Source organism: Bubalus kerabau, chromosome 9 (assembly GCF_029407905.1).
Source record: "Bubalus kerabau isolate K-KA32 ecotype Philippines breed swamp buffalo chromosome 9, PCC_UOA_SB_1v2, whole genome shotgun sequence".
Classification (NCBI taxonomy): domain Eukaryota; kingdom Metazoa; phylum Chordata; class Mammalia; order Artiodactyla; family Bovidae; genus Bubalus; species Bubalus kerabau.
In genome coordinates, this window is record NC_073632.1 from 27,168,080 (window position 1) to 27,183,954 (window position 15,875).

A 15,875-nucleotide genomic window follows, 5' to 3' on the forward strand; every position below is an offset into this window, starting at 1 on the left:
CATCACCAACTCCCAGAGTTCACCCAAAGTCATGTCCATTGAGTTGGTGATGCCATCCAACCATCTCATCCTCTGTCATCCCCTTCTCCTCCTGCCCTCAATCTTTCCCAGCATCAGGGTCTTTTCAAATGAGTCAGCCCTTTGCATCAGGTGGCCAAAATATTGGAGTTTCAGCTTCAACATCATTCCTTCCAGTGAACACCCAGGACTGATTTCCTTTAGGATGGACTGGTTGCAGTCCAAGGGACTTTGCAGAGTCTTCTCGAACACCACAGTTCAAAAGCATCAATTCTTCAGCACTCAGCTTTCTTTATAGTCCAACTCATACATCTGTACATGACTATTTGAAAAACCGTAGCCTTGACCAGATGGACCTTTGTTGGCAAAGTTTGCTGCTGCTACTGCTGCTAAGTCGCTTCAGTCGTGTCCGACTCTGTGCGACCCCATAGACAGCAGCCCACCAGGCTCCCCCGTCCCTGGGATTCTCCAGGCAAGAACACTGGAGTGGGTTGCCATTTCCTTCTCCAATGCATGAAAGTGAAAAGTGAAAGAGAAGTTGCTCAGTCGTGTCTGACTCTTCGAAACCCCATGGACTGCAGCCTACCAGGCTCCTCTGTCCATGGGATTTTCCAGGCAAGAGTACTGGAGTGGGGTGCCATCGCCTTCTCTGGTCATGTCCCCTGCATACAAACAAGTTCTGTTCTGAGAGCACGATCATAAGTCCAATTTGTTCATGAGTCCAATGAAGTTAGCCTAGGTACCCCGCTAACACAATCAGCTTTGTACTGCTGCTTTTATGCTTGCTTCCAGACATCCTGTGCTTGGAATAAAGATACTGTACTTACTGTACTCTGTACACAAAAGCACATATAAGTACACAAAAGCACAGCCAGTTGTAGAGGATGCACACTCAGGACAGTGTATACCAGACATGTGAATTTACGTGATTGGACATGGAAGCATACATTTGCATCTTTGAAAGTTCACAACTTGAAGGTTCGTATGTAGGGAGCTTACTATATAGATCATTCTGCTTGCTCCCCTACTCAGAACCCGCACATGATTTCCTTTTGTGCTTAAGGTAAAATTCAAAATCTTTCTCTTGCTTTCTCAAGTCTGGCACATGCTGATCCCAGTCATATCTGCCAGCTTTGCTCTTCCTTGGTGTTATTTCTTGTCCCAAAGGCTCCTATCCCAGCCCCTCACTTATCTAATTCTGTTCATTCTAAAAAAATTCAGCTTAAAACTCCCATTTTCCAAGGAAGTATTTGCTGAAGAGTCTCCCTCTTTAGAGGTGTTTCTCCTTCTTGGCATGGTCAGGGAAGGCCGCTCTTTGGGGTGACTAGCCTCAGGGCTGATCTGAAATGACAGCAGGAGTGATTGCTCCAAGACCTACAGAAGGAGCTGTGCACGCATCCCTGGGGCTGGGATGACTGGGCACAAAAAATCAAGCTGCCTTCAAGCCAGACGAGACTCAACTTACTAAAACACTTGGACAACAGAGTCTCTACGCAAAGGCAAATCATTAAAAGATTTTTCATCCACCGGGGCCTGCTTTGCAAGAAGCAGATCTCCACTCTGAGTCATCGACTCTCATTTAGATTCCTAGACAAGTTTCAAAAGTATTTGTAATGCCACTGACCCAGCTCAGCAGCGACTTCATTAGGGCTCACTGACTCATGTACAGGGTGCCCTTGGGCAAGAAGCATCGTAGAATACAAAAAGCATTGATTTCAACACCGATGAAACTTGGGCCCAAATCTCAGTCCTCTTAGGCATCGGCTGTTGACCTTGGGTACCATAATTCTTTGCTCTGAGCCAGTTTCTAACCTGGTGGTGGGGATTAAATAATATGCTGGACTTCCCTGGTGGTCCAGTGGTTAAGAACCCTCCTCGCCAATGTGGGATGGGGTTGGTGGGGGAGGGGGGGGGCTGGGGATGGGATGGAGGAGGTAGGGGGACGAGTTCCCTCCCCATTCCCGGAAGAGTCCACATGGCGTGGAGCAGCTAAGCGCATGCACCACAGCTACTGAAGTCCACGCGACCTAGAGCCTGTGCTCTGCAATGAGAGAAGCTGCTGCAATGAGAAAGCTTGTGCGCCGCGACAAAGAGGAGCCCTCGCACACTGCTACTAGAGGAAGAAGCCCGTGTACAGCAGTGAAGACCCAGCATAACCAAAAATTAAATTAATAATTTTGCCAAAACCTCTCCCATTAAAAATTATGAAATAACCTTTGAATGATGTTCGGTGTCTGATGATAAGACACCGAACCCAAAGCAAATGCCTACCACTCATGCTGATCATTGTCTGCTTGCAATGTTTATCCTCTGCATAAAGTGACCCAGGGGACTTATGTCAGATTTTAAGACCCACCTCCCCACCCCCAACCTTCACATCAGCTCAGCAACTGTGTAGTATTATACAGGCAGACTTTGGAAAAGAAAACAAGTGATGAAAACATTGGCCAGAACCCCCTTGATGGCTTCTCTCTCGAAAGTAGGAAGAGAAAAGTGATTCTGTGTCTGAGGCAAAGATAAATGTTAGAATATTTCCTCCTTGAGGTTTTACTTGATCTTGTTTTTTTCTCTCTCTGAAGACATAGTCTCAAAGAATGTGGAGAAACTTCAAAAGCAGAATAGAAGCACGCACATTGACACATGGAAACCTTTACAACTTTTCTGTTTACACAGTGATTTTTTTTTTTAAGCCCTACATAACAAAATATCAAGAGTGGAATTGGGAGGCTGCCTTCCAGATTGAAATGCTTAGGTAAAAATCTTGGGTCAGAGTGATTCCACACAAATAAATGTTAGTTTGACACGCGAGTGAGCATGTTCTGACTTCCTTTCTGTTGTTGATGGTTTACATTTTAATTCCTGTCACAGGCTTTGGATTAAAAATGTGTTGCCTTCATCATCATGCTCACATGTTGAGACTCAAACAGCAAATCCAGTAGATTTATGTAGCTTTTCCCGGCCTGGATGGAACAGCGGTACATTTTTTATTGACATAAAGACTTTGTCAAAAGCACCAAGTACAAAGATGGTTGTTTGCTTTTGTTTATTTTCTGCTTCTCCTTTTTCTAGGATTATGACAGTTTTTTTGAATCCAAGGAGAGCAACACGGTCTTTTCATTCTTAGGCCTGAAATCACAGTTGGCGTCAAAGGTAGGTTAATCTTTTCTTGTTTTAAACGTGTCTTTCTTGAGTTGTTCTTAGGGATTGAGGTAAAAGGAGTGTATGCTAGTCTTCCAGGTTTTCAGCTTTTGCTTTCTCAGGTGCAGTTAGGACTGCCCAGGGTGAAGCCACATAAAGATGCCATTTTTTTTTTTTCTTTCTTTCTCATTTTTAACTGTTGCTGTATATTAGAATTTATCTTTATTTAAAATTCAATTTATTCATAATTTGGACTTCCCTCTTCCAAGAAAAATTGAAGGTAGCAAAAAATCATAGGTGCTTCTTACTTTAAAGTGCAAGCTCACATTACTTTACCTTTTTTGAAAAAGAATCAAAGCCATGCTTTTAAGGTCTTCTCCTATTTAAGTCATTTACATTGGAAGGGACATGATTTGCAATAACAAATGGTCAGCCTTGAAAAAAGGGTAATTCCTAAACTAGTCCCAAGTGTTTTTGAAGCCACTTTATTGTGTCAGATGTCTTTTAGAAAATGTAAAAGCCTCAACCTTTTCTAATATTTAGAACTATAGATGATATATATTATTGTAACTTTGTAAAGCAAATAAATTCATTTTCAAAATAAAAAATACCATTTCTTTGTTAAATAAGGTAATATTTTTAGTGTTATTTTTCCCTTCAGAAAATACTTTTTTTTTCTGATAATGAAAATAGCCTAGACTCATTTTTAAAAATTGGGAAAACGCAAAATGTATAAAATAGAAACTAAAAAGTCACCAGAGAAGACCACATAAACATTTTTGATGTATTTCCTTGCAGTCTTTATGTACATGGCAATGGAGGTTTTGACTGTATTTCAAATTGAGACTGAATTCTAAAGCATCTATTTTTAACACTGAGTTGAAATGAAACAGCATTACTGGGAAACTTTGATGTCTATAAGTAATAGGTCTTTTGAGGCCACCCGGGATCTGTACCATTTCTGGAACACCTGTGGGAGGAAGGCAGAGACTATCAATAATATAAATTACACCCCAGCACCTGTAGTTCCTCGCCAGTGTGAAATTGTGCTTTGTTATACATCAGTAAGTCCACAGATGGTGGTGGGTGGTTTCTGTGCACATGTTTTAAACAGAGGCAAAACCCACACATAAAATATTTAAAGGCTCTTAAAGCTATTTTTATAAAGATGGAACATTGGAATACTTGGGAAAATGAAAGTATTTTTATAACGTGTTTCATACAAAGATATTAAACAATCCAGATTTATCTTCAAAGAACTGGAAAAAACTGGGATAAGAGCAGTCTAATGGATGCATAAATCCAGTGGACAGTGTCTGTGCAAACATCTTTGAAAAATACTGTGTGCTTGCCATCTTTGTTCTCATTTTCCCCGAAGATGTAGATTCCTTTGAGATTCTGTGGGCTGACTTTTTTTACTCTTTGAAAATCTTTATATTCTCTTAGAAAGTTTTTAGGAAACCTATGATCTGTAAAATATGCATTCTCCCATAACTTGTGGTCATGGGATTAAAGTTGGTCTTATGTTTTAATGGATTTATAATTTACATACCGTACATTTCCCTTGTTTTTACAATTCAGCGATTTTTGGTATATTTCCAGGGCTGTGTAACTATCACCACAGGCAGAGAGTTCATTTATTTGTTTTTGGCCGCTCCACATGTGGGATCTCTGTTCCTAACTAGGGATCAAACCCGTGCCCCCTGCATTGGGAGCATGGCGTCTTACCCACTGGACCACTAGGGAAGTCCCAAGGTTGGTTTTGATGGCATTGAGGTTTGCTTGATTTCAGGAGACCATCCCATCAGCAGTGAGGGCTCCGGGCATCCCCACCCATTCCGACCCCCATTTTCAGACTCCTGAGTGAATCATAACGTGAGCAGGAGCCCATGGAGCCCAGGCGGAGGGCTGTGGCGCAGTGTACGTGCTACTCTCATGAACCATTCAAGGCCTTAAGCGTTAATAGCAACTCATACTTCAGTCCCGTAGGAGAGAAGGGCAAGTATCTTTTAGAGCAAATCAGCATCTCCCCCCTTTCTAGTTATTTATTTTGTGCTCAGTCATGTCCCTCTCTGCCATCCCAAGGACTGTAGCCCTCCAGGCTCCTGCCCTTGGGATTTTTCTGGCAAGAATACTGGAGTGGGTTGCCATTTTCTCCTCCAGGGGATCTTCCTGACCCAGGATCAAACCCGTGTCTCCTGCATTGGCAGGCGGATTGTTTACTACTGAGCCACCTGGAAATCTCTATTTATTTTGTACCTTGGTAGTAATTCATTATACAGTCTACACTCTTAAGGCCTAGATGGAGCCTTCATGGGTGTAATATACTATACAATGGAGCCTCCTTTCCTGTCTTCTTTCCTACGCTCTCTGCAGCACAAGCACATGAAAGACAGAGCTAGCCCACCAGGGGACATAAAGACTGCATTAGCATCTGAGTGCTCCGTGCAACAGTGAGGGGAGAGAAGCTCAATAGGAGAAGAACATTCAGCACCCAGGTGTAGACACTGGCCAGAGTTCAGAGTGGACGGGACACAGGACGGTAGAAGGTCACAGAACGGTGGCCTGCAGGGCCACCATCCCATATAATGTGTGTGTGTGTGTGTGTGTGTGTGTGTGTGTGTGTGTGTATAATGGGATGATATATAGTCATGCTTCAGAATAAAATTTAATTACATTAAAGAAAAAACGTCCATGCAGGACAGACACATCCGGAGCCAATGTGCCCTGCATAATAATGAATATGTTGAACACCAAGTTTGCTTCCAACTTTTTGCATTCTTAGTAGTGCCCAGAAACATCCTTGTAGCTACTAACACTCTGCTGTATGTACCTTTTTAAAGAATTCAAGTGAGTTGCTGATACTTAAAATACTAATTTCCCACATTTCTCTATTCCTTGAATTGTACAAACCCTGGTTGGGAGTCAGGGAGCAGAGGCACACCCTCCTATCTGGATGTCTGGAGCTCACTGTGGTACCTACCTACGAGAAAAAGACCTTTTCATGAATAACTGTCAAAGGAAATCATCAACCTCATTCTCATAATAGACTCAAAACAGAGCCTGAAATGGAAGTTTCTGCTTTCGGATCACCCCCATTCAGGGCTGATATTGAAAACATGTAGCCACCAGTAAACCCTGAGCACTGAACCAATAGGGGGCTCCTCTCAGAGCTCCCAGCCCCCGCCCACACCAGGGGTCAGCCATCCAGCTGTTGGATCATGGTGGCTCTTGGGGGACTGGGGTATCAGCTGTTTACCAGTAGGTGTGGTGGTGTTCCCCTCGGGTTACCCTCTGCGGGGCCCCTGAGTGAGGTAACTGCCCCCACCCCACTCACCCAGGTGCAAGAGGCATTTCATCAGTGTTGGAAACAGGTGGCTTCCTTTCCCCTTTTCTATTTGGCAGGTCAGGTGGGTGTGACTTACATCTGGGCTCTGATCCTAAAACCTAGGATTCGCTCTTACCTATTACATGAGGGGAGAAGACAATGGCAACCCACTCCAGTGTTCTTGCCTGGAAAATCCCATGGATGGAGGGGCCTGGTGGGCTGCAGTCCATGGGGTCGCTAGGAGTCAGACACGACTGAGCGACTTCACTTTATTTTTTCACTTTCATGCATTGGAGAAGGAAATGGCAACCCACTCCAGTGTTCTTGCCTGGAGAATCCCAGGGACGGGGGAGCCTGGTGGGCTGCCGTCTATGGGGTTGCACAGAGTTGGACACGACTGAAGCAACTTAGCAGCAGCAGCAGCAGCATCACATGAGGGTGATTATTGTGATTCCCAACCTCTCAGTTCCCTGACGTTTCAAATATCACTGCCAGGGTCCAGTGGTTAAGACTGCATGCTCCCAGTGCAGAGGGTGGGGGTTCAATCCCTGGTTGGGGAACTAAGATCCCACGTGCCGTATGGTGCGGCCAATAAATAAATGAATAAGTAATATAGATCACTTGCCAGGGTGAATTTTCTTGTCCATGTAATGCAATAACTAGCTTTTTTTTTTTTTTTTTAAATAGGCAGAATCTTAGCGAAGACAAGTGGAAGAGATGGAGATGCATTTCAGAGTCCCCTCTGGTACTCGGCGCACACCTGCTTACCTAATGCATCACTGTGACAAAGCCACATGCGTTTTCAGTAACTTTGCTTGCCATGGAAAAGGTGTTTTGGGAAGACTTGGGTCTCATGGGATTGCATGATTGCTTTAAACCAAATCAGGACTGTGGTGGGTTTTTTTCTTATTTTCAAAATTACCTGCAGTTGCCTCACTTTACCCGGAGGAACTGTGACCTGTTCCAGGTGTGCTTCCTGAATGACTGAGTGCTAAGCGGGTGGCACCATCAGAGAGAAAATACTGGGTCTGCCCTGGTTTGTCGTTGATGCCAGGATTGCTCAAACCTGCTTCTCTTCTAACTACCTAGGTGATATCCTTGAAATTAGTCTGCCAGGCTTTTAGAATATTTTGATCAGAAAGAAAAATAGCAATGTTGGTTGACAAAGGGCTGAAGGTCTTTGCTGCAGAATCACAAATATTCCAGTGCTTTGTCATAACTGTAGAAAAAGTTAGGTGCTCTAGCTTCCTTTTGTTGATGGAAATTCTTACCCCTATAAATCCTCCAAGATCCTCCTGATGTGTCCAGAAATCATAGTTGATTATAGTATATGATCAGAACCGAGTTATTGGGATGAGAAGAATTGCTATTTTGAAAAATACATGCTTCTTTATCTCTTGCAAGGGGCAAGTCTCACTTAATACATAAGATTGCATAAAAGGTATATTTCAAGAGGTGCACTGATTAGATAGTAAATTTATAGGGGATATTATCTGACTCATATCTGAAAGCATTTCAGCTCTAGCAACTTAGTATGCATAAGTGCACATATATTTTTGAATGCAGCTCCCCTAACTAGTAGCTGCTTATATATTTTGTGAAAGGATTATATTTTTTGAGAAAGGAAGATCTTGGTTATATGTATTTTGGGAACCCTTGATGAGGCATATTAAAAAAATAACTAATATTGCTATACATTTTAATTTTTTTTTTTCCTGTGTTACTTTTCACTGGTCCTCTCACTCTGCCAACTCATATTTCTGGCCAGTGCACAGTCCCAGATTTTCAGAGTAATGTAGATAACAGGTTCTTATTCCACGTATGAGCACTAGTGACTTTTCAGAACAGAGTACGTATAAGAAAGAGGCTGTCAGAGATTCACTCTGGATAGTACATGGCATGTGAAGTCTCTGCTCCCTTTGAAGTGGATGCAGACAAATACTGAACCTGTCTACTCCATTAAGGCAGAGGCTCCTTTTACTGCATCCTTGTCCCTGCTCACATTTCTTAAGAGTTTTTAGTTGCCAAACCTGGAAATAGTCTTGCATAGGATAAACTCTTAGAGGACTGTGTAAGATATTCTGCTATTCTCAGCATCCTGATGGTGGACCTGCCCTTTGGATTCTGAGCAGGAAGCTTGTATGAAAGGAAAAGAACAAAAGAATTGAGTTCCTGTCACCTGTGTTTTCTCTCCCTCCAACTTGCTAAATGTGAACTCTTCTAAAGAACTTGTTGAATGCTAAAGCTGACATCCCCAGCCTGAGGTTTGCAGTCCAGGGCTATAACCAGAAGGAAAGCATTCCACTGATTCCTACTTGACTGGAACAGACACATAATCCAGTTTTCTCTCCAAGGAAAGCTGCTGTGAAATCATGAGTATGACTGCTTAGTTGGCATTAGGTACAATCCAGGTCACATTCCACTTGATAAATCCCAGGGACTATCCAGGAAATTGTTTTTGAACTGGGTATTGTGTTAAAGTCTGATAAGACTTAGTATTTCTTTTTAAGATACAACAGTTGAAACATTAATGTTACTGTGATCTAACTTACATTTTGTCTGTTCTTGCCAGTGAGTACCAAGAAGCAACTTGGTAAGATTGAATCTTTGGGAGTTAAATTCTGGGGTCATAGGATCAATACAATACTTGCCAATACCAAGAAAGCTATTCAGACTTGTTTGTCTCAAAACCTTTGAATTACTCTGATTGTAGTAGATTCTCCTAAGCAGACTAGATGAATAGGAGAGCTAAATTATTATCACAGTTATACACCATCTACCTTCACTTGTACTTTTTTTTTTTGATCAGCAAAGAAATAGGAGAGACCAGCTTGAGCTGGTATTGTGCTTGTTACGAGTGAGCTTAGAAGTGCATTGTGTGGTATTTCCCGTGGTATCCAGGCTCTGCGAAGTCCAGAGGGTATTGCTGTCTGGGCTTACCTGAGCCACACTGTGTTCAGATAATATCATGTCCTTACTTGTGTTGTTTTACCAGCTAAATTCCAAACACGTAATGATTTTCTTCATCCCTTCTTTAACTAGCTGCCTTTAGATCTGGATAATCACCTAGGAAAGAAGTGGATGGGAATTGTAGACATAGATATTATATCAGGAGCATTTCAAGACAGAATTTTTCTTTCCTATAGCAGGCTTGTTGGAACAAAGGAAATGTGCTGCTAAAAAATCAGATTATGCCTTTTTAAAATGAGACAAAATACAGAGTGCCATCCTGCTAGGTATATGCAGACCAGAAGAAAATTTATTTGGGGAAGTACTTGTTTTTCCAGATTCTGGCATTCTATTAAAATCAAAGAGGAGAAAAGGAAGATTTTTTTTTTTCTCTCAGGCTCTAATATATTTTAGATTTGTTTCTGTTTTATAGATTTATCCAGTACTCCCACGTAGATGTTTTTATATTACATCAATTTAATAATGAACTAAACTTATTTGTCCTCTGTTGTTGAAGGGTACCAAAGCCTCTTGCTGTTTTTTTTTTTTTTTTTAATTTGATTCTGCTATATAGGGTTTTGCTTTTTCTACAGATGCTTTTCATTTAATATCTTTTCTAAAGTGTCAAGACCCACTTTGATCTGCAAAATTATTGTTTTTAGATTTCAATTTGTATGCATTTGTTTCTAAAGGCATTGGTGAAATGTCAGATTTTATATTCAGCATTAAAGAGGAATAAATTCCCGAAAACCCATAGTCTGGAAATGGAGTGTTTGTTCCCTACCGTGTCTTAGACCTGTCCTAATTTTACTTTTGTGTTTGTTTGAATCTTCCTATTTAATTGGGCTGCTCAACTCCATACCTGAAAGCTATAGATTAGTTGTAAAAATGCATATGGCTCATTGAGCACTCAAAGAGACAGTTACATATATGTGTGTGTGTGTATTGGTGGTGACTGAAGAATCATGTGTGTGTGTGTGTGTGTGTGTGTGTGTGTGTGTGTATTGGAGGTGACTGCAGAATCATCTCAGTGTGTGTGTGTGTGTGTGTGTGTATTGGAGGTAACTACAGAATCATCTGTGTGTGTGTGTGTGTGTATTGGAGGTGACTGCAGAATCATCTCAGTGTGTGTGTGTAATTGGAGGTGACTACAGAATCATCTGTGTGTGTGTGTGTGTGTATTGGAGGTGACTGCAGAATCATCTGTGTGTGTGTGTGTGTGTATTGGAGGTGACTGCAGAATCATCTGTGTGTGTGTGTGTGTATTGGAGGTGACTGCAGAATCATCTCAGTGTGTGTGTGTGTGTGTGTGTGTAATTGGAGGTGACTGCAGAATCATCTGTGTGTGTGTGTGTGTGTATTGGAGGTGACTGCAGAATCATCTCAGTGTGTGTGTGTAATTGGAGGTGACTACAGAATCATCTGTGTGTGTGTGTGTGTGTATTGGAGGTGACTGCAGAATCATCTGTGTGTGTGTGTGTGTGTATTGGAGGTGACTGCAGAATCATCTGTGTGTGTGTGTGTGTATTGGAGGTGACTGCAGAATCATCTCAGTGTGTGTGTGTGTGTGTGTGTGTTGGAGGTGACTGCAGAATCATCTCAGTGACCAGGACCAAGAATGGCATTAAATCACTCATCCCTTGCTTGGTTCAAATGCCTGACAGTGGTTTCCTGAGTACACTGAAGCGCTGGGCTGTAGATTCTCTTCCCTTGGTTGGTTTAGTCACTAAGTCATGTATGACTCTTGCAACCCTATGGACTGTAGCCCGCCAGGCTCCTCTGTCCAGGGATTTTCTAGGCAAGAACACTGGAGTGGGTTGCCATTCCTTCTCCATCGCTTCCCTAATTCTGTGCGAAAAAGAAAAAGAAAAAGTAGTGTAGCCGCAACCTGTAGTAGCAGGGCTCCGTTTGCTGCAGCCACCTCTGAAGGCAGAAGATATTTCTGAAGGCAGCGTCTGAAGTTAAGCGCGTCCCTGAACTGTTTCTAACTTTAGACACCAAGACGAGGGAGGCGAAGGAGGAGATAAAGAGTACAGGCTGTCAGTTTCCAGAAAAGTGCTAAATTGTGAAACCAGGGAAGCCAAGTAAATCCCCGCCTACTTGTAACCCAGAGTTTCCAACTTGCTAGTTTTCTGGCAGTGCGGGCCAGGTTAGTTTGGTCACCCGGTTAATCAGTGTGTGCTGCGCCCCTAGAACATGAGGAGGACTGTCTGAGCAGGACAGTAGTCTCAGGCCTCCAGGAGGAGAGAAACAGAGAAGCAGTCACAGCAAGGACAGCGGGTGGTGATTTGAGAGACAGGTAAGTTCAGTGTTCTGGGTGATGGTTCATCTGAAACATGGTGTATAATCTTTTTCTTTGTATGTTTGAACCATTCTGGTTTTTTAAATTATCTCATACCTGCAGTGGAATCAGCATGCACATGCGTGCGCACACACGTATGTGATATATACACTGCCACATAAAGAAAAATACACACACCCGGTAGTGTCTGCCAGCAGCTTCCTGCCGTCCTTTTGTGGCACCATGTGGCCTTCCCTGACCCTACCCTGTCCCCATTTAATAGTGGGAGACCGTCCTGAACGCTGTGTTGATCGTAACCTTTCTGTCCTTTATTATTTTACCTTTGTGTAGATACCTAAATGGAGAAGGCAATGGCATCCCACTCCAGTACTCTTGCCTGGAACATCCCATGGACGGAGGAGCCTGGTGGGCTGCAGTCCATGAGGTCGCTAGGAGTCAGACACGACTGAGCGACTTCACTTTCACTTTTCACTTTCCTGCATTGGAGAAGGAGGTGGCAGCCCACTCCAGTGTTCTTGCCTGGAGAATCCTGGGGACGGGGGAGCCTGGTGGGCTGCTGTCTATGGGGTCGCACAGAGTTGGACACGACTGAAGTAACTTAGCAGATACCTAAATGTACATATCTTGAATGAATGGAATTAAACTGTATTCTTCTGTCCCCTTCGTTTTTATGTTCACTGCTTTTGGGCATAATCATCTTGAAGCAAGTACCCTAGCTTGTTTATTTTCACTGCTAAGTATTAGTTCACTGTATAAATATATCACAGTTTTTCCCTTCTCCATATGGAAACACACCTTTCTTCGAAATAGAAAAAGGAAATGTTGCTATGAACATTCTTCTGGTGATTTCTGGGGCACATACACAAGTAGATGTAAACCTTGAATGGAATTGCTGTATCACACGTGCTATAAGGCACATCGTTAACCTAAATAGACAAGGCTAAGTTGTTTTCCAAAGTAATGGTACCTACTGACAGTCCTACTGGGGTTCTAGAATTTCTGGTACTCTCGATCTCACCAGGGTTTACGATCATCAGACTCAACATTTTGGCAAGCTGAGGAGTGTAAAATGGTATCTTGTGGTTTCATTTATTTGATCACTAACACGACAAATATGTTTTACTATGAGAATTCCTATTTCTTCTTCCTGGAAATCCCTCTTAGGTCTTCTACCATTTTTTCTATTGTGTGTGTGTTTTTTTTTTTAATTAAATTTTGAAAGTTCTTTCTAGTTTTATTGGTAAATGCTTAACTAATAAAGTAGAAACCATATTTAGAGTTAAAATTCTTCTGAAATTATTTCCAAAATTATGAAAAAAGCATGTGAAACTTTATTCTATTTGAAGGAAATAAATGCGTAAATTATGTGTTATGTGCTAATTTTCACCTTCTCAGCATCTCAGCCTAGAGAAGATGTACTTTGGAAACCTCTCTACGTCCTGGAGGAGGAAATGGTTACCCACTCCTGCATTCTTGCCTAGAAAATCCCATGGACAGAGGAGCCCGACGGGCTACAGTCTAATGGGTTGCAAAGAGTTGGACACGACTTAACAAGTGAGCACACAGACACACACACAAACTATGCTCTCAAAGTGTTCTTTCTTTGAGGTAATTTTAAGGCTCATCAATTCCAGTTATTTGGTAGGAAATTAATGTGATTTATTTTCCTGCTGCAGAATAAAACCAAAAGGAAATCTTTATGTAGACTGCATGTTTATTTATGCACAATTCCTTTGTATGTCAATATAGAATAGGCTTACAGCAATAGGCCAAAATGATGTTATACTTAAAAGGACATTTAAAAAATAATTTTTTTGTAGGGCACACAGTTTTGAGGGCATTAGCCTGTTAAGACCCCCTTTGCCCGGCAAAGGAATAAAGCTATTCTTTTCTACTTCACCCGTTCTCCACCAGAATAATTTTTTTGAGTTGGAGGAGATTGCATTGAACCTATTCTCATGACTAAATAATTCTTAAACTGAATGAAATATCACCATCATGTGAATAAACCCAGTATGTCGTGACTGTTGTTGTTCAGTCACTAAGTCGTGTCCAAGTCTGTGGCTCCATGGACGGCAGCAAGCCTGGCTTCCCTGTCCTTCACTGTCTGCCGGAGTTCGTTCATTTGTCCATTGTGTCAATGATGCCATCCAACCATCTCATTCTCTGTCGCCCCCTGCTCCTTCTGCTCAATCTTAACCCAGCATAGGGGTCTTTTCCAGTGAATCAGCTCTTCACATCAGGTGGCCAAAGTTATGGAACTTCAGCATCAATCCTTCCAATGAATATTCAGGGTTGGTTTCCTTTAGGATTGACTGGTTGGATTTCTTTGCAGTCCAAAGGACTCTCAAGAGTCTTCTCCAGCACAATTCGAAAGCATCAATTCTTTTGTACTCAGCCTTCTTTATGGTCGAACTCTGACATCTATGTATGACTACTGGAAAAACCATAGCTTTGACTGTATGGACCTTCGTCAGCAAAGTGATGTGAATGTTTTCATATCTGGTTGGCAGGTAAAAAAACAAGAAACTATAATGCAGTCTTCTGAGGCTCCTGCTAATCAGGGGGCAGAGTTTTTCATGGGCCAAGGACTCTGGCATTTGCAAGCATACTAACTGAAAACTTGGTACTGCTTACAATGAATGGCACAAAGATTTAGACCTTTTTTTTTATTAAAACAGCAGTCCACACTCTTGTAATATACATCCTTTTGGGTTCTATAATCATAAACTTCACTGTCACCAGACTTTCCACTGAAAAAGCTCTAGTGCAAATATCTCTCCATCATTAATGTAATGGAAATGAAAACTCAATAGTACAGAAGAGCTGCTCAGTGTGGTTCCAGCAAGCCACATAGAATTATTGGGCACTTGAAATGTACTTGGCTGACTTTGTTATATGCTGTGAATTTAAAATATGGTTAATATTTTGAAGACTTATGAAAAAATAAAATATCAATTTTTATATCGATTACATTTTAAATGATAATATTTTGGACCTATTGGTTTAAATGTTAAAAACTGATTTCACCTTTTTTTAATGTGGCCACTAGAAAATTTTCAGTTACATATATGGCTTATATTATAGTTCTCTTGGACAGTACTGTTCTTTACCTGAATTTATAAGAAAGACCTTAAATGGGTTTTTGAGTTTTGGCAAAATATCTCCTTTCTTTATTTATAATACGAAAGGAAGTGTGAACATCCTCTGGAATATAATTTTCTAATATGCTGCCTAGATAAATGCTTTTCTCATTTGGTTTTTCTGTCCCTCTAGCTTGAACCATTCAAGGCAGAGGTTCTTTTTTTTTCTGGAACAAAAGAGTAATGTGTGTGTCTTGTAACACGGGACATCTCTCTGTGTCCAGCCTCTTCCTTTATTATCATATCATGTTGATGTCCCCTGTTGAATCAGTTCACACCTGTGAACTAAGTCATGGTGGCATTTGTGTGTTTTTTTTGTTAAAAGGAGGGAATTTAATGAATCACAGATCCCATCTATAATCTGCAGAATAGTGATGAATATTAATAGGATTTTCATCCTAGATTTCCTAAAATGTTCTCTGTATCTGTAAAACTTGAGCTCAGAAGAATATATGGATCATCTGCTTTTTAAAAGTTTCATTCTGATCTCATTGCCAAAGATTAAAACAAAATGTGAGTATTAAGGGAGAATAGCTTCCTTTTCATGCCCAGAATTTTTAGCCTTTTTCATTATTGTTATTACTCTCTTAGCAAAATAGTTTGGGAGAAAACATGTATTATTTTTGTCGTGAAAATAATCGATGGAAACAGTACTTACTAAGTGCAAGAATGTTTCTTCAGATTATTTCGTTTAGGACCCTTCTCTGAAATAAGAGAGAGATTGTAATATAGCCCTTGCCAGCCCAGAGATGTCAGCCATCTGTGTTGCTTGCTGCTCTGGGGCTCTTGGTTTGTCAGTCTAATGAGCTACCACACTTAGACAGGATTTAGTCTCTGGGCTCCCCTGGTGGTGAAGTGTTAAAGAACCCACCCGGCAATGCAGGAGATGCAAGAGACGCAGGATCGATCCCTGGGTGGGGAAGATCCCCTGGAGGAGAAAATGGCAACCCACTCCAGTGTTCTTACCTGGGAAGGACAGTGGAGCCTGGTGGGCTGC

General features: G+C 41.6%; 1 protein-coding gene across 1 annotated transcript in view; it reads left to right on the plus strand.

Moving 5' to 3' along the window:
• SH3BGRL2 (SH3 domain binding glutamate rich protein like 2) overlaps positions 1-10,187 on the plus strand; it is an 81,422-nt gene extending 71,235 nt beyond the window's left edge. The window contains exons 4-5 of the mRNA XM_055534731.1: positions 3,088-3,168; positions 7,172-10,187. Coding sequence (XP_055390706.1) covers positions 3,088-3,168; positions 7,172-7,183 — 93 coding nt within the window. The 3' untranslated portion in view covers positions 7,184-10,187. The remainder of the gene's footprint in view (positions 1-3,087; positions 3,169-7,171) is intronic.
• The last annotated feature ends 5,688 nt before the right edge of the window (positions 10,188-15,875 follow it).